This window comes from Filicampus tigris, chromosome 2, assembly GCF_054856515.1.
Source record: "Filicampus tigris isolate MCC_2025a chromosome 2, RoL_Ftig_1.0, whole genome shotgun sequence".
In the NCBI taxonomy this organism is placed as follows: domain Eukaryota; kingdom Metazoa; phylum Chordata; class Actinopteri; order Syngnathiformes; family Syngnathidae; genus Filicampus; species Filicampus tigris.
In genome coordinates this window covers 8559804-8585843 of record NC_141218.1, presented here as the reverse complement: position 1 = coordinate 8585843, position 26040 = coordinate 8559804, and the positions used below count along the sequence as shown (strand labels likewise).

General features: G+C 43.1%; 2 protein-coding genes across 3 annotated transcripts in view; both read right to left on the bottom strand.

Annotated features, from left to right (window-relative positions):
* Positions 1 to 861: 861 nt before the first annotated feature.
* Positions 862 to 11657, bottom strand: canx (calnexin). 2 transcript variants are annotated; one of them, XM_086054537.1, is made up of 15 exons: positions 11560 to 11657; positions 8297 to 8518; positions 8144 to 8217; positions 7161 to 7219; positions 6939 to 7080; positions 6775 to 6856; positions 5990 to 6182; positions 5713 to 5902; positions 5103 to 5216; positions 4866 to 5022; positions 4175 to 4390; positions 3879 to 3998; positions 3180 to 3288; positions 2978 to 3105; positions 862 to 2411 (listed from the first exon to the last, which is right to left on the bottom strand). In XM_086054537.1, the coding sequence occupies exons 2-15, from the start codon at positions 8513 to 8515 to the stop codon at positions 2352 to 2354; spliced, it is 1863 nt and encodes a 620-aa protein (XP_085910663.1). In that variant the 5' UTR covers positions 8516 to 8518; positions 11560 to 11657; the 3' UTR covers positions 862 to 2351. The 2 variants fall into 2 exon arrangements, with proteins under 2 accessions (XP_085910663.1, XP_085910672.1); XM_086054546.1 differs by having other exon boundaries at positions 862 to 2408.
* A 997-nt stretch (positions 11658 to 12654) lies between these two features.
* Positions 12655 to 26040, bottom strand: part of mgat4b (alpha-1,3-mannosyl-glycoprotein 4-beta-N-acetylglucosaminyltransferase B) — a 21498-nt gene continuing 8112 nt past the window's right edge. The window contains exons 2-15 of the mRNA XM_086016964.1: positions 22233 to 22412; positions 21898 to 22041; positions 21487 to 21620; positions 20601 to 20647; positions 20090 to 20203; positions 19548 to 19623; positions 19358 to 19472; positions 18221 to 18351; positions 17496 to 17603; positions 17238 to 17431; positions 16445 to 16523; positions 16271 to 16358; positions 14159 to 14271; positions 12655 to 13496 (exon numbers count right to left, since the gene is read on the bottom strand). Of these exons, the coding sequence (XP_085873090.1) occupies positions 13473 to 13496; positions 14159 to 14271; positions 16271 to 16358; positions 16445 to 16523; positions 17238 to 17431; positions 17496 to 17603; positions 18221 to 18351; positions 19358 to 19472; positions 19548 to 19623; positions 20090 to 20203; positions 20601 to 20647; positions 21487 to 21620; positions 21898 to 22041; positions 22233 to 22412 (1547 nt within the window). The 3' untranslated portion in view covers positions 12655 to 13472. The remainder of the gene's footprint in view (positions 13497 to 14158; positions 14272 to 16270; positions 16359 to 16444; positions 16524 to 17237; positions 17432 to 17495; positions 17604 to 18220; positions 18352 to 19357; positions 19473 to 19547; positions 19624 to 20089; positions 20204 to 20600; positions 20648 to 21486; positions 21621 to 21897; positions 22042 to 22232; positions 22413 to 26040) is intronic.

Here is a 26040-nt window from a genome sequence, read left to right as displayed (position 1 = left end):
TATTTTTCTTAAAAAAATTTTTTCATACATTATTTTTACCATTTTTTTTAACCAAGTTGCTTCTTTCCACTGATATTTTTGTTCGACTTATTTGGAGCTTCAGATTTAAATTTTTTTTATTTTATTTTTTATAGATTTTTATATAATTTTTACAGATCACATCAGTATATAGCTGGCGTAGGGCCAAAACATCATGTCACATTTTGGTGAATTTCATTTTTTCTTTTCAAAAATCTTTTAACCTATAAATCTATACTGTTACACATTATTGACCAATCTAAAATGTTATTAGTGGCTTGCTACCTTTCACGCTACAATGCTAATGGTTGAAAAAACTTGCCATTTTGGGAGTCTCCTGAAAAGTGACTATTTTGGAGGTACAAGGTTTTGGCCGCGATGCGATCGATGTGAGTATAGGCAAGCACGCACGCACGCACGCACGCGTATTGCTTTTTTTTTTAAAGTTTTATCTAAAAATCTTTTTACACTGAATTTTTGAAAATGCTTTTCTTCTAGTGGATTTTTTTATATTTTTAGATTAATTTTTCTCAGATTTTTTTTTTTACTACACATTTTATTTTACTCCACACTTTGACATACTTTTATAATACTTTTTTGATGTGATTTTTTTTTTAAACATGGAAACTGTTATCACGTTTTATTCACAAATGTACATTTTGTATAAAAAAAAAGTTTTACATTTAATTATAATTTTTACACTTTTCCCAGATTTTTTTTTTACAACTTTTTCAGATGAAACACACACCTTGTGTGTTGGGCATTACTAAAATTGCGCAGTGTCGCCTTCAAAACATCTCCGCATCAATGTGAAGCAGCCCCAAGGAGAAAAAAATGCAACAGTTCATGTTCCATTTGGCCTTTTTATTCATCAAAACACACATCAGCGTCTGTCACAGTATTTCTAGTCAAAGTTGGACCTTTTTCCGGCGGCGCCTTGTTCGCCACGCTGCATGTACAGCAACAGGCTGAGGCGGGGCCAACACTATAGTTTCAACACAAAAAGCTCAAACTGAAAAAAAAAATAAAATAAAATAAAAACAAAAATAGAAAAACAACCAAGCAGCGGTTAGCGAGTGGACCTGATATACAGTGTGTTAGCAGGAAGTATCACCATGATGGCGACAATGACGCCAGTGGACCAAAAGACTTTAGTAACTTTCTAGGTCTCATATAAATATCCCGATATCGTAATCAGTCATGAATGAGTGAATGATTCTGAATGCAGTGACTGTGTTGAAATCATTCCCCATTACATAATCACCATATCGGGATGATTATATAGTGGACCTATAGTTCCTAAAATTTCCACTACATACAGGGAATGAGTAGCCAATTCCATCCACAAAATCAAAAAAAAAAAAAAAGGAAACCAATTCAAGTTCCACATTTAAGGCTAAGCTAAGTAGCTAACGAAACAGACGCACAGACAGAGCAACGCCTAAAATCAGGAATTGTCACTCAGCCACTTCCTGTTCAGTGCAGAGCTACGTCGAAGGATTCGATCAAATAATAATTAAAACATACACACACACACAAAAAAAAAATTAATCATACCAGAAACTTTTGTCTTTTCCATCAACTTTTAGATTTGGTTGCAATCTCATGATGGATTTATGATGGACTGTGGCGTCGTGTGACAAGGAGTGATGTCATTAATATAAGGAGCAGAAAAAATGGCAACCTATCACTTCTAATTCCTCAACTGTGCTGAAATAAAATCATGAGCGAAATCATGAAAACCATTATTGAGTTACTCTAAATGTGTTTTATTCACTTATGCCAGTGACTTATAGTGTCAGGAAGAACAATGACATACTCTTCCACTCGTTGACAGGAGGAACAATTACACTGTGGAAGCACCTTTAGCAACCGTTTTTTTTCCATGTCAAATACGTGCCGATCATTAGAAAGCGAATTAATGGTTGCCAGTTGCTAAACTATCCAATTATGTTCCACCAAGGGCTGGTTGTAATTAAGCGTTTCGGCGCAAATGAGGCTGATTAGCAGTTAGCAAGTGCGTGACATCATCCCGGTGTCGTCCGATCGGCCGCCGGTCCATCCGCCAGTGCGGCGGGTTGGAGTCCGCTCTAGTGTATTGTTTCGGAATGATGCAGGAAGATGCAAGTGGACTTGGATAATCTCTTTCAAAATAACAATTAAAAAAAAAACAACAAAAAAAACCTTACGTCTATGTCAGTCCTGCCGGCGCTGGAACCATTGGCGCTTTTCGCTTTCATTCTTTCCCCGCCCGCTTCCACCGAGAGACTGAGCGGCCGAGGATGGGGGTGCGGGGGGCACAGGGAGGGGTGTGGGCTTTGGGTTGAGACTGATCAGTCCTTTCTGACCTTCCTGTTCCTGGGAGACCTCCGCAGAACATCGTCCTCCAACTTCTGACACAAAGGAAATAAGTCACATCATGGGTGATTCAAGTTTTTCAAAACATATCCATGTTGAAAAAAATAAATAAATATATAAAAATCAACTACATTGATTAAATCAATAAATTGCCCAACGCCTGTAAGGACAATTACTGAAATAGATTTTCTTAGCGGCTTCCGTAGCTCAAAGTGCGTCCTTCGCTGCATTGCCTACACTAAGTGAGTTGCCAACAGAGGGGGAGCTATGTTAGAGAAAGTCACTTTTGACAACTTAGCCATTTGGTTGCTGGAATATCCCCCAAAAAATCAAAAATACAAATACACCGTATTCCTGAAAAAGTAAAAAAGAAACATCTAAAATTTATATCAACATGTTTTTACAAACACATTTTTAAATTGTAAGTCCTTAATTTCACACTTCAGTTTGCTTGGGAAAAGCAAAACTCATTTTGATTCATGTTTTTGTCAGTGGCATTTACTCTAAGCTAAGGCAAACAAAAGGATACAATGTGATGTAGCGATTTTTATGAACAATATGGGGATTTTTTTTCAGCAGGATGTCCAAATGACGAGTTCACCTCCTCAGCTGACGCCTCTTTCTCCTCTTCCTCCTTGTCGCCTTCCGCCTCATCTTTCTCGGCAGGACTTTCATCGTTGGCCTCCTCGTCCTCCTGCTCCCCTTCGCCACTGCCATCGCGCTCGCCATCTGCACGAGGACGCACGCAAGTCAGCACAAAGGAGAACAGGTAAAGGCTAAGTTTGTTCTGCGCTCTCACAGACCTGGGCTGCTCTTGTCTTCCTCCTTGGCCGCCTCTTCAGGCTCCTTCACGTCAGGCTGAGCCTCGTCCGTTTTCTTATACTCCGCCGCGGTCGGGGCCTCGCTCTTCTTCTGCACACAAAAAAAAAAAAACGTTGTTGCCATCATTTCACTCTCAAGAGGAGGAGTGCCACTTTTTGTTTCTTTGCAAATAGTGTATTTTTGAGAAAAAGTATATATTTTAGAAAAAAGTTTTGAGGGGAAAAAAAAATTTTATTTTTAAAATGGCATATTGGGTATGTTTTTAAATTAGTCAATGACGTCATTTGAAGAGCAACTTTCTAACTTTGTGGAGCAATTTTTGTTTTTGCAGGTTAATCCCATGGAAATGGAGCAAGGTGTTTATTAACTCATTCACTGCCAAGGATATATTTGTTTATTTCACATATATATTTCACAGTCCAGCCATTCAATGCCAGGAATTTATTTATACTTTTTTCAATTTTTTTCAAACTTTAGTGTAAAAGAGGGTCTGAAAATGTCTGGCAGTGAATGAGTTAAACAAAAACATGGCAATATAATGAATGAAACATTTTTGTATAAAAGCAAGAGTTTCAAACAAGGCCAAATTTCCAAGAAAATGTAATTAGGCCCACAAAGGGGGGAAAAAAAAAAAGTCATTTTTATTTCCACAACATTCGTGTGAGTTCTCATGCGCTTACCTTTCCAGTGCAGCAGAAGACGACGATAAGGACGAGCGGCAAGGCCACGGTCAGCACGTAGACGACCCAAAGCCAAGGACGCTCCTCTGCTGCGTTCATCATCTGAGCAGCCAGGCCCGGCTGCCGCAAAACAATGCAAACCGCGTTTAAGGGAAGCCACAAAACTCAACACGCCGCGGCATGTCACGTCACGTCAAACCGCTTCAAAGTCCGAAGCTTTTACACGTCTACCGGAACAAAATTTACATATTTTCACGGATGTTGTGGTGTTGGTGAAAAAGCGGCGGATTCTGTACCTCTGCAGCGCCCTCGGCTGCCTTCTTGAGGCCCCAGCCGTCGTTGGCCCAGCGCTCAGCCATGTTACGGTCGTCGGTGACCAGGAAGTTGTCAAAGAAGATGTCGGACGTCATGGACCACAGCTCCAGGCCCACGGCGCTGAAGGCGCTCATACGGAACGGGTGCGCGTCCTCGAAGAAGTCCGGGTTGGCAATCCTGCGCGGCTTCCACACACCCTGCGGGACACACGCGCAGCCACGTCACAACTGCGCCTCCGCGGGGATAAAGTACATACAGTTCTCCTCCAAAATTCCATTTATAGTGAAGTTGAATTTATACTGAGTTGGAAATGTGCATTTGTGTCCTGACTTCCCCATCTAATTGAAATTCCTCAACGAGGACATAGCTCTCTGGAAGTGAGATGCCACAATGACAGAAAAACACTACATTTGTCTAAGTGAAGCTCAACTCCAACAGTTGTTTGGAAGCGAGTTGACAGCAAAGTACTATTGTCTACCTAAATTTCCTCAACTTCAACATAGTTCCTTGATGGCAAGATGCCACAGGATGGTGACAAAGTACACCACTCTTGTCTATATGAAGGTCCTACAACTCCTACATCGTTCCTTGGCACAAATATGCCAGAAGATGTCGCCCAGAGCACAGCTTTTTTTTTCTTAGAAATGCCACATCTGCGGTTTGCCAGGTCACCTGGTAGTTGGGGTTGTCGATCATGGGCGCCTTCCACTTGCCCTTGTAGTCGGGGTTGTCGATGGTGGGGCGCTTCCAGCTGCCGCAGCCAGGTGCCGCCTCGCAGGTTGGGTTGGGGATCTGAGGTGCCTCCCACTCGCCGTCCATGTCCTCGTCCCTGATGGACACGCACACACAGGCCACACGTTAAGACGCAGCAGCTATGGTTAAACCTGACTGGTCGCCGCAGCAACGCACCAGTCCTCAGGCTTGACGGCGTCAGGGTCTCCCATGTACTCAGGCTCATCGTCCAGCCAGCCGTCGGGTTTGACCGCGTCCTCATCGGGAATCTGAGCCGGAGCGTCCTCATCCCTGCGCCAACAAAATGGCGTTTCAATTAGGGCTGGGCCATGAATCAATGAATCAACATGTATCGCATAAAAATCAGGAAGAAACCCGATTCCGGACCGCAAAGCATTCTGCCGGAGGCAGGCAGAGAAGCCAGTGTTCTTCCAGCAATTATCAGCTACCTCATGAAAACTGCGAGGTCATTTTTAACTGCAGTTGCACTGTTGCACCACAATGAGAGGGTGGCGCTGTATCACAAACTAGAAGCGACCACTGAATAATAGGGAATGACGGATTCCCTTTACTACCTCAAACGTGTTGCAAATGTTATCATATTTGATTCTGTAGCAATCTGTAATCGACAGGCATATTAATCACTTCTTAATGTGTACAAGCCCAAAAAGAAACCTCTGGTGAAGTATGGCTAAATCTTGCAACGTCCATCTTTATACAATTAACTATTGCTTTTTCAGTAACCAACCACATCTGATTCAGGAGGTGCTGTCATTTTTTTACTGACCAGTCTTCAGGTTTGGTGGCATCCGGGTCCTGGATCTTGGGCCTCTCGTCCCAGTCCTCGGGCTTGTGGTCATCAGGGTCTTCGATCTCAGCAGGGGGGTTGACCGGTGGCGTCATGTCTGTCAACAGGCTGCCGCTGTTCACCACCGTTTGGTCCACCAGCAACTCAAACGTGTTGTCGGGGTTTAACACTGCAGGGACACGCGTGAGTCGGTCAGGTGGACACATTTTTTTGTGTGTGTGTGTGCATTGAGTGCGCGTGCGTGCTGGCAACTAACCGAGGGTGTAGAGGTGCGTCTTCTTATCGGTGTAGTACGTGCGTAGATCAGCGTCGGGCTTCTTGGCGTGTTTCTCCTCGTACTCGCCCGTCTTGGGATTCTTGTGTCTGAAGATGAAGTGCAGCTTATAGTCCTCGCCGCATTTGTCTGGTCCAAACATGATGGTGTACGCCGTCTTGTCCACAAACTGGGCCTGCGCACACGCACAAATCAGGAAATACATTCAGGATTTATACATTTTACGTGAAGGCACCTATCGAGACCCTCAAGGACTCGGTACATCAGGGGTCACTAAGGTGGTGCTCGCAGGCATTGGGTAGCCCTCATGGACCTGATGAGTAGCCTGTGGGCGTGTTCCAAAAATAGCTCACAAGTCATGGGAGATTGGGATTTTCTACAAATATTGCCCAAGTGATCATTTGAAAAAAATTGTTTTTTTAAACTTTCACGTCAATGGGATGTCTGTAACGCGTAAACCCCATAATCATATTTAAATTTCTTTTTTAAAAAAACTGAAAAAAAGGGTTCACAGGTCAGTGACGATATGTTGTCCTTTAGTAGGATTAAAACTGTTTTATGGTAGAGGCAAATTTTCATCACATTTGCAAAACCACAAATGCTGTGAAGAGGAAAATGTACCATTTTGATATAGTTTGACAGGTCATCTAAGCAAATCAAAATATTTTGAGGTTGGGACATGAGAAATTAATTTTCAGTGACGATCCCTGGCCTAATATGTAACGTGTAAGATATAAAGTAGTATGCTCAAGTGTGCCGAGACTGACCAGGTCCAGTTCAGGCGTCTGAGTGAGCAACTTGATGTAAGCGCCACCGCAGTCGATGCCGGCCTGGAAGTTGACCTCGTACCTGAACACACACACACATTGTCACAATCCCGGCTGGCACTCAAGGGCGTTACAAGTGTGCGTGAGGGTTCATGCTTTCTTACTGAACGATGAGCGGCAGGGTGCCAAAAGTGAACGGACGCAGCAGCAGGGCGGAGATGGCGTGATGTTTGGCTCGCGACTTGAGCACCAGACCTTTGTCGCCGGGAAGCTTGCTGTCCTTCATCTCCTCCACCTCCCACTTGCCTGGACAACATCGTCACACGGTCATCATCATAATCATCATCATCATCATCATCATCATCGTGTGTGTACGGCACACCCACCATCATACTTGGCGATGTCCTCGTCTGTGTCGTCCTTTTTGGCGCTGGACAGCACCCAGCTGGAAAGTGATTGACAGTCCATCAGTTAATGCCAAAAACATATTTTCACATTTTTAGAAGCCAATTGTTCAGTTTCAAGAACGTGCTTTCACGTTTTTTTTTCTACTTGGAGGGGTGGAGCAGGGTCCGATGCTGCTCTTTGAATTGTAAGCTTGAGAAGTATTCATGATGCTCAACCGCCAGTAGATTAGAGATCATCTCTGTGACTGCACACAATCGGCTTATTCAAAATACTGTACTGGTAACAATCTCGGCGAAGGCTCAATTTGTCCGTCAAAATTGCTGTGGGGGAACCCGTGTCGAAGGTTCTGGCGCCAAAGCACAGGTCCAATTCGCCACGTGGTCAGTGATGCATAGGAATATTTACAGTATAAGCAAAAAATGCTTGTCAATAAAGATTGTAAAAAAAAATAAAAAGATTCAGTTACCAGTTTGCTCTGCAACATGTCAGAAAAAGAGCAAAAATGTTGATAACTGATCCCCAAAATAAAAGCATAAAGTATCAGTTTAATTTTGATTCAGCACAAAGATAACCAGCCTGCCTTCATGGAGGACAATAGAAATATTTACTGTTGAGAAGTTGAAACTGTGAGGATTTAGAATTTTTTTTTACACGAAAAAAATTGACCAAAATGATTCATCAAATATTGATAAAAATAATTATCGATTAGTTGTGGATTAATCTTGCACTTCTAATTGTAGACTCCTGCAACATTATGCACAGTTCAAATTAATACTGTGCTTGAATGTGGGGGAAAAAAAACAAAAAACTCAATAATGCTCAGGCCCTACACATTCAAACACTTTGTTGTTCCTTGGGAGGCGGCTGCAACCGGTAATGACTTTTCCATTTATTTCAATGGAGAAAGATGATCTCAAGGCATCACTGTATAGTGACTTTGTATGGTGAAGTTGCCACTCACCTGTCCAGTGTTCCGCGATCAAAAGATTCCGCAAAGTAGTGTTCGCCCATTGGCTCCGGAGCCTTGTAGGTCACCTGTACCGCCGACACGACATCGTTACACATACTCGCCTTACGTCGACAACAACAAGCGGCCAATTGGCAATCGACTTACAATGGGAACGGGCGGGGTTTTGGCAGGCGCCGGGCCGGCGTGATCGTGCTCCAGCTCCTCTTCGCCTCCATCCAGATCCAGGTCCAGGTCGTCGTCCTCCACATCCACCTCTTCGCCCAGGACATCTTCGTCATGGTCGTGGGCCCCATCCGTCAGCGCTAGGCTAAGGCAGAGGACGCCCGTTGCCAAGACAACGCACAACCACGTCGTACGATCCATTGTCTGCACATGAGATGCAAATGAAATGATGAGATCACAGGCTTTGTTTATGACCCGCACACAAAATTGTGTGTTTCATGTTACTGCGGTGATGGATGGGCACCGTGGTAACTGAGCACCCAAAGGACACACCAGTCACCCTTGTGACATCACTACACTATGGGATGGACGCACGGACACGCACACACAAAGATGTGAACACTTCACACAGGCCTGGCGGGGGTGGCCCTTGTGGTCACATGACACAAACTGACGCAGGATGGGAAGTTGACTGAAACATGGCAACAAAAAAAGTCGCGACACTAGTGCTGCACAATATCGGAAAAACATGCAATATGGGATACGGATGTTGACTATAGCGATATCAATATTATTGCGGTATTTAACATGTACCTAAAGAAATTACATTTTTATTATCTAATAAAAAAAATATTTTTTCATGGACCAAAATAAGCAGGCTCATTGTGTTCTTAGCCAATTAATTGGAATTCCCCTTGATAATGTCCAACAATTGGGTAGCAATGCAAATTTCATTTTGCGTCTGACCGGTTAGTCAGATAAAAGAATACAATTCCATAAGAAGATTATTGCATGTCTCAGCAATATATATGCATATTGCAAAGGCCATTATTGCGATATCAATATTGTTTTGATATATGGTGCAGCCCTATATGACACCTGTCACAATTGGTCAATAAAAGGTGGCGGAGCTGGCCTAAAATATGGTTGTTAGTTCGCAGACACTAATAAGGCTAATGGGATTAGCAAGATTGGCCAGAGGTATGTAGCCGTTAACTTAGCATGGCAGCCATCTGGCACACATGCGCGCTTTTATCATGCGTGTGTGAGTGACAGTGTGTGCGTGTGTTTTCTAGAAATGTGGGCGTGGTTCATTATACAACGCTTTAAGGTCTTCTCTGATTGGCCTTCATTTCATAATCAACATCATAGTTTGGTTTGTTAAAGCTTTGTTTCTTTGTACAAATTAACACACATGCGTAGCAGCTCCAGGTCAGCTGTGATGCAACCAGAAGAGCTACAGCTAAACATTAACTTTAACTAGAATATGTTTGGGCGCTTTCTTCTCCCCCTCCCAAACGTTCTGTATTAGAACACGCTCAAAGCATGTGACAAAAACAAAGGCATGAAAGTTGGTTGAGAAATGAGCAAGTTTTGATAGATTTTCAATGGGCATCGCCTTGCGTAGTAACGTTGCCCCCTCCAACATGGCAGCTACGTTGGCTCATGGCTAAGATAGGTTACAATGCCCCCCCCCACACACACCCCGCCCCCGCGCATTAATATGCAACTTTCCTGGTGCACGCTAACCAGGCTGAACCGGATGCACTGGACCGACTGGATCCAAACACGTGGATCGGTCTCTGGTCTCCTAGCTTCCAGCTCACAGATTCTAATCGTTGACGGCACCACAAGTTTACTTCCTCAAAGGCCCAGCACCACATTTGGCTTGGGTTTACATGGTGCACTTGGGTTCACCCTAAGCCTTGGCATGGTTGCCTTTGGCTCAGTTGTGCTTTTTTTTTTTGTTGGTGCGTCTAAATTAGCAGTGCAGTCAGTAGGGCACCAAAGAAAGCAAAAACTGCTAACGGTAACATTAGGAATTCCAATTATAACGCTGTGGAAGAAAAAGAAGTAATAGCTAAACATGAGAATTGTGTTCGTGCAGATGTGTTTGGTCAAACTGACCATATGGTGAGATAAGGGCAACTAACAATGACTTTAATCGATTAATGTGTTTAGTCAAACTGAACATGTGGGGAGCAAAGGGGAACTAACAACGACTTTAATAATAGCTTGTTGGTTATTTTGTTGATCAATGAGTGAATCGAAAACATGTTTTAATTTCCATCCCTTTATTCAAAATAGAAGACCTGCTGCTTCTACGCCGCTTCGGCAGCAGCAGGTCTTCAGTGTCAAGGCCAAGCAAGCTTGAGGGAAACAAATTACGGTCGTATGTTGTTTCCCAACTTGTGGTAAATTAACTCATAATAGAAGATCACATAAGGGCTCTTTCTGTGGTTTTTTTTCCAATTTTAATTTTTTTTTTTACTGATAAATGGGAAATGATTCGTTCCCATTCATTAAAAAGTGTAAATCACAAATATATTTGTGGATCTGAAAAACGTGCATATATTTGTGTTAATTTTGAGACAAATCTCTCCCAATACTTTTGTCACATCAAATAATTACTTATTAGCAATATTCAAACGTCAAGATATGATAATTACGACGATATTGGGTGGAGGACAACAAATCTCATGATACTGAAAATGGCACAATATTAGGTTTTAAATCTAATAATAAATGGGCTTTGTCGGTATTTTGTCATGTGTTCATACTTGCTCAGCAGTGCAGAGTATCATGGTGTATGTATTTCACAATGCTATGTTCGGCTAAGTGTTTTTGACGGAGATGTGCTGCTTTTATTTAATATCCGAACATGACGATGAGGATATCGTGGCAACTTTCATATCACCATCTCCATTGGTACGAGATGAAAGGGCCTCCTCGAAAACGAACTGTCGCATCTCAAGAGGCTATCTTTGAAAATATGAACATAAGTAAATCGCTTACAAAAACATTTGGATTGCTAAGTAAACAGTACAAATAATAGTATAAAAATGATGTATAGCCGCCCGGATACTAACACGGCTAGCTGCCGTCTTAGCCTATCTTAGCCTAGCCATTGCCACTTAGCTGGCGTCAGAGAGCCTTTTACAGCAACAAAGGTTGCACTCGTCATCCGAACTTGAGTGACCGTGAAAAAGTTACGACGTCCAGTAACCAAAAATGAGCAGCTAGCTGGCTAACAAGCTACACGCTCGCTTAACGCAGCACGCTAGCATTAGCGGGCCAGCCCGGTTAACCTCGCTTAGTTTCTCGATAGAACGCCCACACCTCAACTTTCTTCCACCACTACGAAATCACACAACTAGAGCGGAAACCGAGCGACGCTTTGAAAGACTCAACATATCGTGCGCGTGCAGCGATCAAGTGCCATTTATTCGCTCAACTCAACTCACCTCAGCCGCCTGCTTGGGAACTGGCGTCCACAATCACGTGGGAATATTGGAGAGTGGTAGGGACCGCCCCTGCCCGCTGCTGATTGGTCAAGGAGAAGGACAGCGTGACGTCCCCTGTCAACTGTCATTAGCCGATTGGTCGAACGGGGAGCTGCAACTCGTGGACGGCGCTGATTGGTCAAAATGGCAATGGATGTCAAGGCTTGATTGGTCCTTGCAGCAAGTTGTCAGAAGGTTTCGTTTCGACGTATCATTTTTTAAGTGTGTTATTTAATTATGATTCAGGCCAGAAAGCATCGTTTTATTCGTGCTCGTTATACTTATAATGTGTGAGACTAAATACATATAAATAAATCGCAAAAAAGAACAGTTAGCGTTTGAAAGTGATCGTGGACACGATTTTTTTGTCCAAATAAATCTCACGGATTTGTTTTTCTGTAATGGAAACAATTTTTTAAATTTTGTTTGTCTGCTTGGTTTTTGTCTTTTTTTTTTTTTAAATCTTATCAATTTAATTTGTCATTGATATGTTTTTGTTTTGATATTGTGACTGTTGTGTAATTCAAACAAACTGCCTGAAATGTTTGAAATGTGTTTATCTACAGTTAAGTATCACGACCCCCCCCACACAGACACATTTTTTTTTGATAAAGTAAATAAGTAAAATCATAGTTATAAGTAACTAAGTAAAAACACAAGTGGAAATGTTTTATAAGTTATACGTTGAGGGAATTGGAACTTCCACCATCAACTTGAAAGTAATCCCTCCCTGTATCCTATCCTGTCCTGTCCTGGCAATTAATGAAAATTAATACACTGATTGGAGAAAAGGATTGTAGAAAGTCATTCAAATATAAAATCTAATCTTGTGTAAAGTAGGCTACCTGAAAGTAGTATTTGAGTAAAGCTAAAGTACCTTTAAGTACCTTTTCGTAAACATTCAAAATAGTTAGTGGAAGCCCTAATTCCCACCTCAAATTCCAATTATGCTACGGTTTATGTATTTAAAATGATTAAATTAAAAAACGGTTGAGTTGCTTCTAAATCAAACTATATTTAGACAAGACAAAGAATGAAACTTGAGAAATTCAAACATATTATTGATTCTTTTAATAATTTATGCTTTTCATCAGCTACTGATATGACAAGAAACTAGGCATGACAAAAGTATAAAAGTGTCAAGTACAGAAAAGTACCTCTCTAAAGTGGAGTAATTCTTCTGAAGTAACACTTTGAGTACAAAGTAGTGTACAACAAAGTAGAGCAAAGTGTTCATTCTGAGCACGCGACACCATGGCGTCTTTCCAAGTGTGTGTGTGGTTGGTGTCATGTGAACATTTCTCCCTGTCACGTGACTGGAGCAGAGAAGGTCGTCGTGATCTGTTGTCATGTGGTCCGTTGCTCTTCCAGTGGGAATTGTGCATCATTGTGTGTTTGTCCAGCGCACATCCTTGTGAAGGCCCACTGGAAGTCATCTCCTCCAACATTTGGACAAGGAAGCTGAGGAACATCTTCGCAGGATGTCACCTCTTTCAAGGTCGGTCTCAGCAAGGGATTGCGGCTATCGGCTACACGTGGCGTCCAGGTGGCTTAGGCCCGAGAAGAAGACCTCGAATGTGGAACCTTCGTCGTCGTCGTCATCATCATCATCATCGTCATTGGACATCGGTCCTTCCCCAACCTCCACTCAAGCGTCAGAACGTTCAACATGACCTCAGCTTCCTGTCACGTGACCCAGAGTCATCTGTCTGACTGAGCTTTTTCTACCTGCAGTGGCCAGATGCGACCAGAGGGCAGTGCTGTGGCACCGTGGAGGTGGGGAGGCTTGACTGAGCAGGAAGGAGGATCCCAAGAACCGGAGACCTGAAGACCCGGAGATCGCCAAGACCCTGAGTCCCTCTCTCAATCACTCCTCACTCCACTTTCTTGATGAAAATCTGATGAAGATGACCGACAACACACAGGACAATCAATCACATATTACGCTCATCATCATCATACCAGTACAAAAATCAACATGGTAAATTCTACAAATCAACACATGTAAATGCTAGAATTAACTAATTAAATTCTTGAAATGTATTCTTTAAATTCCAGGAATTAAAATGTAAATTCCAGATATGTAGATTTTAAATGCATGGAACAGACTTTAAATTCCCTTAATTTAGGCCTTAAAAGTGTTTTTTGTTTTCACAATACGAACACATTGAATTTCTGAATTTAATACATTAAATTCCACATAATGGAATTAAGTTCCGCAAATTTAGGATTTTTGTTAAGTGCAGTTCAATGTTACTAGATCGAAACTGGTGGATTTTGCTGAACATTTTTGACTTTCAAACTTTCAATTCCAGGAATTTAAATCCCCAAATTAACATGTCAAATTTGTGGTACCAACAAGTTCAATTTCAGGTATGGAGAGATTTCCAGGAATGGACACGTTCACTTCCTGGAAAATTGCTGGAATTAATGCATTCAATTTGAGCAATTGTAATCCAGAAATATGTTCGATTTCAGGTGGGAACATGTTGACTTCCAGGAATGAACCCATTTGATTCCTGTCCTTTGCGTTCTAAGAGCAACGCACGAGCGGCCCGACCTCACTGAGGATGATCCAAACGGGAGAGTCACTGATGACGCTGAGGCGGATGGCCTCCAAGGGTCCGAAGGTGGGATCCACTTCCCCCTCTGCGATGCCTTTCTGGAACATTCCTGAGCGAAGAGGAGACAGTGAGCAAAGGATCAATGGGTTCATAAGCTATGTTGGAATATGAGCAGACTAAAAGCCTTTTGGGGGATTTCTTATTATATGTATTGATTACTGCAGGGGCAGTGGCGGGCTGTGTTACATTTGGTCCCTGGGCCCTGAGTGAGGATTTATGTGAGATAATCCACCTCTTAATCGGCCCACTATCATGTCAAGGCAAATTATACAAACCAATAGTGTACAAAAAGGTAATAAAACAGTACATCATCTGGAGCACAATCACCATTCACCTCCTAACATTACAGAAACATCAAACTTTTCTATAAGTACATCCGACCCAGAACAGATGTTGATTATGAAATGCATTCATGCGTGCAGATGGCTTTGCAAGTCAAGGTTGTTTACAGTACGTGGCCCTTAATCACAAAAGAGTCTCAGACGGCTTCACAGGACCACGGTTGACAAAAATGAAGGACAAAACCTATTTGGGAGAGAAAAACCTCATTCGGGGAGCAAAAGAAAAAAAAAAAAAAAAGTAGGAAGGATGAGCAAGCATGACAAGTGGCCAACGCTTCTCATATGATAAAAGGACAATCGAATTTTTCTCCAACCAACCAATCTAAGAGGACGGCACTCGGGGCTTTGATCTGAAAAGCAATTGGTTAAAGAAACAGTCCCATTGCTGATATAGTTGAAGTTACGTGGGCCAGCACCGCTACTTGATTTATCTACTCCACCATGACATTCTGAGCATGATGTTTATTAGGCGCCAACATCGTGTATTTTTGCTGCTAGCAGCGACTGAATTAATTGATTTCAATTGTCTTCTATTTCTGAACGCGTGAGCGGGAACAAGTCAGAGGAAGAAAAATGGATTTTTCAAAAATGCTTCAGCCCACACTGTAGTGCGACTGTCTGGTGGTGCTGGCATGCTTTTGTTTTGAAGGCCTGACTCTAGCGGCTACAAGATGTTTACATGGATAATGGCCGAGAATTGCCGAGCGCACCGGCGGGGTCGTTGCTGTTGCTGCCTGCGGTTGTGAATGAAAGCTTACAATGTGGAATAGGCCTTGCCCGTCTCTTGAATTCTTAATGCACAATCCCGCACACTATCAAAGTGGAAGGAGAGCGGGGAATTAATCCAGCACATGCAAAGTGGACCGCCATTATTTGAAAACACCATGCCACGGGGATTGATTTTAGTCAAACATTGTCACACGCTTCAAGAAAGACTGAAATCTGATTGGCCATTATAATCTAACACCACCCACCACTGTCTTAATGTATGTACCGTATATAATATATGCAGGTGCCATTAGAAGACCTTTCATGTTGGATTCCATGCTAGTCCATTAAAGCAAAGCTGCTGCTCATGTGTGATTAGTGCACAGCCATTCTGGGGAGAGCTGATGTCGGCGGCGGTGGTGGGGCAGTTGAGGTTAGGGTCAGCATTCATCATAATCCACGTGCTTCCCTGTGTGTGGTCGTCTTCCCGCTCAGGAAGCATGTGAGCACTAATGGGATTATTTTGATGGCTGCTGGGATGCGTATGTTTTATTGCTTTTGATGCGCATGCACGCACGCAATCATCTGATTCAATAAGAGACCACTAGGCTGTTGATGGTTTTTGGTGGGTTTTGATGCTTTTTGGTGGTTTGAGGGTCAATAGTGAGTCTGGTGTGATGCTGCTTGTGAGTGGAGGAGTCCCACAAGGATCTTTTTTCAATCCATGAAGCATTCAAACATTGGGATCATGTTCATGATGTCATATGTTGGTCAAAGATAACCGCATCCTCATGAGCCATCAAAGTTCTGATTGGAAAAGAACAGTTCAGTTCGATTTCACTTTTAAGGCTACTTTTTATAAGGTGGACCTGGATAGTTCCAGAAAATGTATACTTAAAATCTCTTTGAGGTGATTCGGGAGTAGGAAATGAGCGAATGCTTTCAAAGGCATCAAACAAAGAAGAACAAGAAGAGGAGGAGGAGGAGATATTGACTGACCAATTCGGATGAATCCATCCTCTGTGCGATGGTATTTCTGACTTTTGTCCTTCCCGTCCATCAGAGCTTCTTTGTCCGCCTGAATGTTCTAGAAAACAGTCCAAGTGTGTCATGTCACACGCTGGATTCCTAATTTCTTCTTGTAAATGTCACAAAATGAGTTGAAAGTCTCACATCAAATGGGAGAACCTCCACAGACGTGTTGACCAGTTTGTCTCCTGGATGCTCGATGTTCCCGCTTCGGAAGAAATACCTGAAATGGTTACAACGTCTTAGCAACATCAACTTATGACACAGCAAAAATGTCCAAAACTGCTTGTTCCCACATAGCACAGAGAAAATATCATCACTGTTGGGCACAAACAAACCTCATACTTCCAAATAAAGTCAAAGTAATGTTTTTTCACAAATCGATTATAATAGTTTGTCGCTTCGCGGTCTGTTTTTTGATGCATTATTAACCAAAACAGATGGGAAATTCAAGTCCGGAAAGTAAAAGCCCTGCCTTAGTTTGGCTAGAGCCACAGGTGCTTCTAATCAGGTGAGCTTGTTTATCTGCCGGTTGAGTAGAAACACCTGTGGCTCAAACCAAACTGTGGCAGGGTTTTTACTTTCTGGACCTGGATTTCCAATAGCACCAATTGAAAGTGTTGAAAATAGCTTAAGAAAAAAATCTATTAATTATAATAAATGCTCAACTGTGTGGGAATTGTCATAAAAGTCCACCTCTTCCTTTCTCTACAGAAAATAAGCAATGAAACATAGTGGGGTTTAGATACTTTTGAGCAAGATTGTTTTGTTACAAATGGAGGACTGTAATGCCCCGCTGCATAAGAAATTGGTCAGCAGTGTGTACAGATGACTTTCCGCCTATTTTCAAAGCTTTATTGTCAACCGGAAGTGACGAATAACAGCTTGAAGAAAGCCGCCATTACCCCCAGCCCCCTGAAAGCGGCCGTGCACCAACCTCTCGATGCGCACGGGCGTGAAGAAGCGTATCCGGATGAAGTCACCCGCCACTGGGGTGAAGGCCCAGAAGAAGTCCTCGCCGAGGTAGGCCTTCTCCAGGGTGAAGTGCTGGTACGTCTTGAGGCTGGTGGTGACCTCGGCCAGCGGGTTGGCGTGGCCCTTGTGGAGGCTCTGCTTCCCAAAGTCCTTGTCCTGAAGGCAAAACACTCACGCTGGTATTGATGCTCACGTCTCTGTTGTTTTCGACGCTCATCACCTTGAGTTTCTGTATCTTCCCAGCCAGTGAGGAGTGCGTTCCCACGTGCTGGAAGAGCGAGGGCTTGAAGCGAATCCTCAGGTTGGCTTTTTGGCGGTCGCAGTGTTTCTGAGAAAAACAAGACGACAAGCCTTGTTTTCATAGTTGTGTTGATTGATGTGGTACAGGAAGAAGAGGGAGAGTCACTTTCATAATATTTTTGAAGAATAGGCGGTGGTAGAATTGCAAAATGGCTCATGCAGTCTTGCTCAAATGATGTGGAAGCTTTTATTTACCAGAAGAGCCGTTTGTAGTAGAATGTTTGTCTGGTTTGTCTTTGAGTCATTTAGCAAAACATAGTGTAATGGTTAGCTTGCCACAACACAACAACACATTAGCAATCATTTTAGCCTCAAAAGAGAAAAACAGAAAAGTCGATTCACAAGCGATGTCTCTAAATTATCACACTCACTTCATCCGAATTTCCAACATGTTGAAGTGTAAATTAAGGCTGTGTCCCTTCCAAACAATGTAACTCACATAGCATCGTCTTTTCGACTGACGCTACACACAGTTGAACTACAGTGCTAGAGAAGAAGGCTCACGTCCTGGTTCGAGCCATTTTGCCTGCTTTCTTGTTCAGGTGACATGGAAGGGTTTGTTTATTTGTGGAAACGTCCACCTTCTGCCATGTGGGAAAATGTGTGATGTCATGGTGAGGAGGGTTTGAAAAATCAGGGACTGACCGCGTCCTTTTCCGGGTTGCAGACTTTCACCCACATGATGTGATCCAGGAGCCAGTCAATGGGTTTGTCTTTGTAGAACATCAGCATGAACTCCACGATCAGAGACAAGTCAGAAGACTTGAACATCTTACCTGCGCGCATGCAAATGTACAAAGTAAGTGGCTCACTAGCGTTGTTACACATGCATAATCTGCATCTGTTTATATGCATTAATGTACATAAATACACATGTGTATATAGGTATATGTCTGCGTGTGATTGTAATATGTTAATGTATTATATGCTAAGCTACAAATTAGAGATAGGCCGATATGCTTTTTTCAGGGCCGATACCGATTATTAGTAGTCAAGGAGGCCGAAAACCGATATTTGGAGCCGATATTCATTTTTAGTGAAAAGGAAAATATTGGCATCAAAATCTAAAGAAAAATTTCCTCTTAACTTTGTTGTAACGTCTTTGAGCATGTTTATCGAACAATGTTTCAGGTTTGCATAATGGCGATTTTTAAAAAAATCATTATTACAAGAAATTTTCGACAGTATGCATCTCTATTATAAAAATTATAACAAAAAGTTCAGGGAGCACCCAGGATTGTCAGCATGTCTTAAAAAGATCAAGGAAAACTTAAACTGTATAACTAAATAGCTCCATGTAGTTTTCTGCAGTAAATGAACATTTCAAAGTGACAGAAATGTTCAACTTCCACATATCTTTGTTTTGATTTCCGCAGTTTTAAATTGATTTATTATCGGCCAGCAGCGTTTTAAAAAAAGCCGATTCCGATATTCGTCAAAAAGCCAAATATCGGTGCCGATAATCGGCTTGGCCGATAATCGGTCTATTCCTACTACAAATGCTAATTGAGCATTTAATTTAGTTGCTATGTAGAAGTTGTTTTTTTGTTGTGAAATTGATGTATGGTAGTGGTTCAGCTGTTGTACTGTCGTTGTTGTGTAGTAGTTCAATTGGTTGCGCACTTTGGATGGATTTGTTGTTTGGTTCCTGCGTTCTTCACTAATTGTTGTGTAGTGGTTAGTTTGATTGTTGCGTGGTTGCATAGCAGTTGAGCTTCGTTCAACTTTGACGGGTTTGTTGGATTGTTGAATACCGCTGCCAATTTCTTCTTCAACACTAACCGATGAAGCCGAGCTGCGAGAATTCCAGGATCATCCATTCCTCGGAAGGCTGCTGTAGGGCAAAGTTCTTCATGGTGCTCAAGTAGGTGGGCCGCGCCACGATGTCGTCTTCCAGCTGATACACAAACACACATGCAAGTGAGAGTGCGTGCGCGCGCGCGCGCGTGTGTGTGTGTGTGTGTGCGTGTACCTGCACATAGTAAGTCCCTTTGGAGCGCGCGTACATCATAAGGAAGCAGTAGTCCAGATTTTGCTTGGTGCGCCACCTGATCCACAAACAACATTGAACACGTGAGCCAATCGTCAAGCTGCACTACGATCGCCTTGACAACCAGCCATATGACATCAAAGGATAGTAATAAATAATAATTAATATAAATAATAATAATAACTAATGACTAAAACATCTTCTGTGTTTTTCAATAGTAAACAGAAAGAAGCCCAAAGGATAGTAATAAATAATAATTAATATAAATAATAACAACTAATGGCCCTAAAAACATCGTCTGTGTTTTTCAATAGCAAACAGAAAGAAGCCCAAAGGATAGTAATGCATAATAATTATATGAATAATAATAACTAATGACCCTAAAAACATCTTCTGTGTTTTTCAATAGCAAACAGAAAGATGCCCAAGAGGGTCATGTGATCATGTCATGTGATGACCGCATCTTTTAGAGCAACATTACTTGATAGCCTCTTTCCTTCCTTCCTTTGCTTTTCTTAGCCCACCTGACTCTCTCCTTGGGGTCTCCAAAAGATTCGCGCAGGTGCGAGAAATCCGGATAGAAGTGGACCGACGGCGAGACCACCTCCAACAGGCCCGACTGGATCTCTGTCGGGAAACTGTCACACGCACACAAGACACCGTCAGCGTAAATTGTCTCTGATCATCAAAGGAAACAGGAGGGAATTTTTGGAGGACGAGCAAGACGACGAGCTGGATGGACAGAGAGGAGGAAGTGGCCACATGGACACGCAGAAAGACAAAGCAGGAAAGCGCGCACACACAGATACACGCTCACACATATTCACTATATAGCCACACACACATACACACACATGCTGACCCAAAAATATACACAAAGATACACACATGCACACATTAAGACAGAGATACACACACAGATTCGCACGAACGCTCACAGACATGCAGAAGCGCACTAGCGGAGATGAAAGAGCAGACAGCAAGTGAAGGAGCATGTTGCCACGGTAACAACATCCCATCATGCAGACCACTCACAGGAGCTTCAGGTTGTCTGCCACGCTCACGGCGTACTGATGGTCCGCCTGCGCACACAAATGCACACATTTAAGAAGAGTCAAACCCAAAGCCCACAGCGCATTGGAAGACGTGTGCACGCACGCACACACACGCACACGCACGCATGCACACCGGTCAATAAAAAGTTATAAAAAGATTTCATAATGAGCGAGCGCATGTGTCGCTGATTAACTCCGGCAGCGGCGGCGTGAAGCCCCTTGCTCCACCCCGCTGGGCTGTCCAGGACACCAAAACAACCAGTGGTGACTCAGCTGTGTGACCTCTGCGTGACCTCAAATCCTGGATACCGCCCAAGTCACTGCGCGCGTCCTGATTGGCTGAGCAGGAGGTGGAAATGATGATGTCACTAACTTGTTTTTGAAGACTGAGAGCGTGCATGTGTGTGTCGGTGTATGTTTGAGTGTGCTTGACAAATTTATTCGCTCAAGGAAGAAAAATGTCAAAAACTGTCATGTGACCACATCACGTGGTATCATCTTGTGACAAACGTAAATCCCAGAGACACGTCACATGACTACAATAACTTCTTAGGTAACATTACTTCATACCCACTTTTCTTCCTTCCTTCCTTGCCCACTTCTCTACTTCCTTGCTTCTTCCTTCCTTTTGTTTGTTTCCTTTTCTACTTCCTTGCTTCCCTTACCTCTTTCATAGCCTTCCTTGTTGCCTTCCTTCCTTTCTCTTCTACTTAGCGTTAGCACATCCACTAAATGCAGACGTTGACGCTCAGTGTGTGCGTTGGTTCATTAGCCAAATCATTGACCTTTACAACGTACGCTCAGGCGCTCGCACATGCAGACACGCACACACCCGCGCAGACACACACGCCACCGCGGTGGCTGACCTCGGCGATGAGGACAACGATGACGCAGTCGTCCTTCTCTGCAGCGCTGAGTTGTGACATCAGAGAGTTGAGCGTGTCCGTCAAGTACGAGTGGACCTCCCGCTTCACGCTAGGAACGCCCATCACGATGGAAACTGCGCGCACACGCACATAGACACACCGAGGTGACTCCATACATACTGTACAATAATGCAGCAGCATCAAAACACACGGGCTATGTCGGCAAGCAGTTTCTTGGGTTAGTTTGAAGACATTTTGCACGTGTTCAGTGGAGAAAGTTTGGACGTGCCTGCCTTAAAGCAACATTATGAGCACACCGACAGGCAGATGGACGGACAGGGGGACTTCCTCACGAGCGTGCCCACACGCACACGAACACACAAACGCGGTGCGACAGACGGTTTGACGGACCTCCAGTGCGTCCTTGTCCCACGTGGACGGCAGGCTGCAGGCTGTCTTCTCTGTTGATGAGGTGAGGAAGATGATGGAGGACGGAGGGAAGTTGAAGGAAATTCTTGCTGACGCTCACGTTCCACAACTTCATCCTGGTCTCCTCTGGAAATGACATGAACCAGCGACCAGTTAACTGTCTGTTTATAGATTCCCTGTGTTCGGTCAGCGAACCTGCCTTTGCGGCCAAAGTCAACTGGGGGTGGGCCTCGGCTGACCCTTGACCCCGGTGTGTATAATCACCATAGACAATGGACATGCTGAAGTGGGATTGTGTGACTTGCAGATTTCCATACCAGAGAGGCTGCTCCAGGTTCTGTTGATGTCCCTGAGCGCTTGCTTCTCGGCGATGGCCCGCTTGATCTCGTCCAGGACCAGGTTGAGCTCTTTGGACCGGCGCAGGTTTTCCTGCTCGGCCGAGTGCAGGCGCTCCCTTAAGGCCAGGAACTCCCGTTGGTAGATGTCCACCACATCTCCTAAACAAGCCACATCTCATCAACAACACACCTGGGTCAAGTCCATAATGGGTGCAAGGTCCATGTCCTGGTTCCGGACATATCACAGAGTCAACCTGAGAGACAACATGGATAAAAACATAATCCATATAATGGAACAGAGTATAGCCCAAACCATGGATCAGAACCTAGACCTGAGTATGGACTAGAGCCATAGACACGTATAGTATATCCAAACATAGACAAGACTATGGACCAGAATGTAGACCAGAATATGGAAGACAACTATGTCAGACTATAGGACAAAGCCCAAACTGTGAACCAGACAGAGACCAGACTGTGGCCCAGAACATCAACCAAACCAGGGACAAAACATTGACCTGATTATGCTGATTATGGACTACACTAGAATATAGGTCAGACATCACTGAAATAAAAAGTCCTCATTGGTCGCACATGATTAAAATGTGTTAAACTGACATGTCATTCCCCCGTCTTGTCCTTGAAATAAAGCAAAATATGACATTTTCATCACATGCATGTTTTAAATAACTAAATTCAAAAGACATTTTTCCCCATTGTGTGAACAAGAATATACAGTAGACAAGGCCAATGACACAATCTCCAACAGCGAAGATCATAGTCATGTAGACCAGACTATGGATGAACACATAGTCAGACCATAGCCCAGACCATGGACCAGCACATACGGCAGACCATATAACAAAGATCAGGACATTGACCAGACTATGGACCAAAACATAGATCTGACCATGGATCACAACACAGACTAGACCAGGGGTGGCCAAGTCCGGTCCTGAAGAGCCACTATCCAGGCTGTTTTAGGTTTATCCCTACGGCAACACACCTGATTCAAATCATCAGGCTCATTATCAGGCTTTTGCAAATCTTGCTGATGAGCTGATTATTTGAAACAGATGTGTTGCCGTAGGGATAAACCTAAAACAGGCTGGATTTTGGCTCTTGAGGACCGGACTTGGCCACCCCTGGACTAGACCAGAAAGAAACTAGAGGGTCGTGTACACATAGACCCAACATAACCAAGAACATAGACCAGAATGTAGGTCAGGTTATGGCCCAGGACCCTGCTAGCAAATAGGAAAAAGACCAGACCGGGAACCAAAACACTGGCCAAACAATGGACCAGAATATCAACCAGACCATGGACCAAAATATAATATGAATATGAACCAGTTCACAGACCAGACGGAGGATCAGACTATACATAAGTCCATAAACAAATAAGGCCCAACATAGGCAAGACCACAGGGCAGGATGTAGAACCAGGCTATCGACCAGAACTATGTTAGAACATAGATCTAAACAAGGCTGTACTCCATAACATTTACAAGACTATGGGTCAGAATATAGCCAAAGCCACAGGCATATAGACCTGAACATAGTCCACACCATGGACCAAAGGCCAGACCTTGGACCAGAACATTGACCAAAACATGGACCAGACTATGAATTAGAATATAGACAAATCCAAAAACATTCAGACCTTAACATTGCCAAGACCGTAGACCTAAATATGGATGAAAAAATAGCGCAGAACACAGAGCAGGACATATCCCAGACCATCAACCAGTTAAGCATGGACAGTAACATAGACCAAACTATAGTAAATAGGCCAGCCCATGGAACACAACCTATAGCCCAAACCAAAGGCCCAAGACACAGACTGGACCATGGACCAGGAGTTTTACAGTCGTCAGTGCGAAATAAACAAGAATGTGACCTGTACTAACATCTGTTTTCCCATGTGGATTAAATAAATACAGGGAGTTGACATGACAGTCCATATATGGGCATGATTGCAGTTAATAGTAGATTACACAATATTATGTACGGTATGTACTGTATGTAAGTAAGTGACTGAGTGGTCCTAACGTGACAGTCCCATAAGCAGCTTTCATGTCATCAAATGACAAGAAAAAAACCTCTGAAAGCTTTATACTGATTACAGAAAAGTCAAACATGTTGTCATGCGGGACCATGAAAGAGCATTGCATCAAAAAAACACGGCACGTGCCCTAGTGCAAGGTCTGCAGTCAAAACTCGGATGGGTCCGGTTGCAAGCTTTTCTCACGGCAAAAGTCCGGACCTCAACATGTTTTGATTCGCATAGTCCATTCGTCAAACATAATACAAATCCAACTCAATAAAGGAAGGTATGCAAATGCAAACATTTCAAAATAAGCAGCACAGGTAACACTCAACGGGCAAATCAAACTCAAGTCAATCAACACAGGTGGATGCACATTTCAAGTAAAAAAAGGATTTTGTTTGCCTTTGAGTGAATTCCTGTTGGCTTCAATGAGACATTCCTTTACCGCCGATACTTTCTAAGCCCAAAGAACTTGCATTTCTGGATAAGTTGAGCCAATATTTCCCGAGTGTTTCCAAAGGGGCCAGAGGTGGGAAACATACACACACGCACACGCACACGCACACACACAAAGATTTTTTGTTGGTAAATATCGTCGCTGTTATGTGGAAAACAATTATTTCCATTTTTTGAAAAAAAATGGAGATATGTGTTTTTCAGAGGACAGCGATGATATTGAACACGTTAAATATTTAAGATTGTCGACTAACCCGTTTCCGACCTGATCATCCGGACAAATCCACTCTTAACACACCTCAGACGGCGTGATCATCTTCCAGGACAATTTTAGAGGACAGAAGATCATTGCTGATCACCGTTTGACATCCTTGGTCGGGAAGAGGTTGTCCCAAAATAATGCTTCATTTGCTGGTGGTCAGTTGTGATGTTAAAGGCACGCTCCCGCAACCTATGTGACATTTGCGCCTACTTTTCAAAGAATAAAAAATTACCAGTCCGACCGGTGATTTTCAAAAAGTCCGTTTTGCAGGGGCGACTTTTCTGAACATTTGAAGAGATCAGTCAAATGTTACCGCTAAACAAACAGTTTGATTGGCTCATTCTGGTCTATAGTTCTAAGATGTATTATCACCAATCACCACTAGATGGCAGATGTCTTAGTTGCACTTGCACTGGGTCTTATACTGGCCTATACTCCAACGTGAGTAGGCCTAATATTTTTTTGCAAATTTGGAATGATATGCAGAACAAACATAGTACCTCAATAGTATGAAAATTTTGAGTGAGTTGATTTTTGTTAAAAAAAAAAACCCACAATGTACAAAATGAGTTCTTGCACTTAATGTTGGTATGTGGTTATTTTAAGTTTGCTTGTTTTTTTGGGTTAGGATAGGATGTATACATGCATTGAAAAATGTATTATCAAAAATTGTATCTATTAAGTATGTATTTTAAGTAGGTATTTTGCTTTTATGCACATATGTCCATATGTAAAATTGCATTTTTGTCATGCATTTGGTAAGGAAGTGCGTGGTCCTATGTAGCCGCCCCGGTAGCACTGGCCCCCTTCCAGCATTTATGATGCCCATTGCCGCCATAGAACATACACCAGACTACACACCAGAACATAGCTCAGTCATAGCTCACACACACACACACACACACAATGAGATCATCCCATAGTCTCACATATATACAAACTTGACTGTTATTGACTTGAGGCTCACACATACACGTATAAACTGAAACAAGAGCTTCCTGCGTGCGCACACACACAAA

Bases quoted from the DNA above. Each gene is read 5' to 3' on its own strand.
- canx (XM_086054537.1), bottom strand. From the start codon at position 8,515: ATGGATCGTACGACGTGGTTGTGCGTTGTCTTGGCAACGGGCGTCCTC. The intron at 6,857-6,938 runs GTAAGAAAGCAT...GTGTGTGTTCAG, and splicing joins ACCCTGCCGCTCATCGTTCA to GTACGAGGTCAACTTCCAGG. The intron at 6,183-6,774 runs GTCAGTCTCGGC...GCGTGTGCGCAG, and splicing joins AGACGCCTGAACTGGACCTG to GCCCAGTTTGTGGACAAGAC.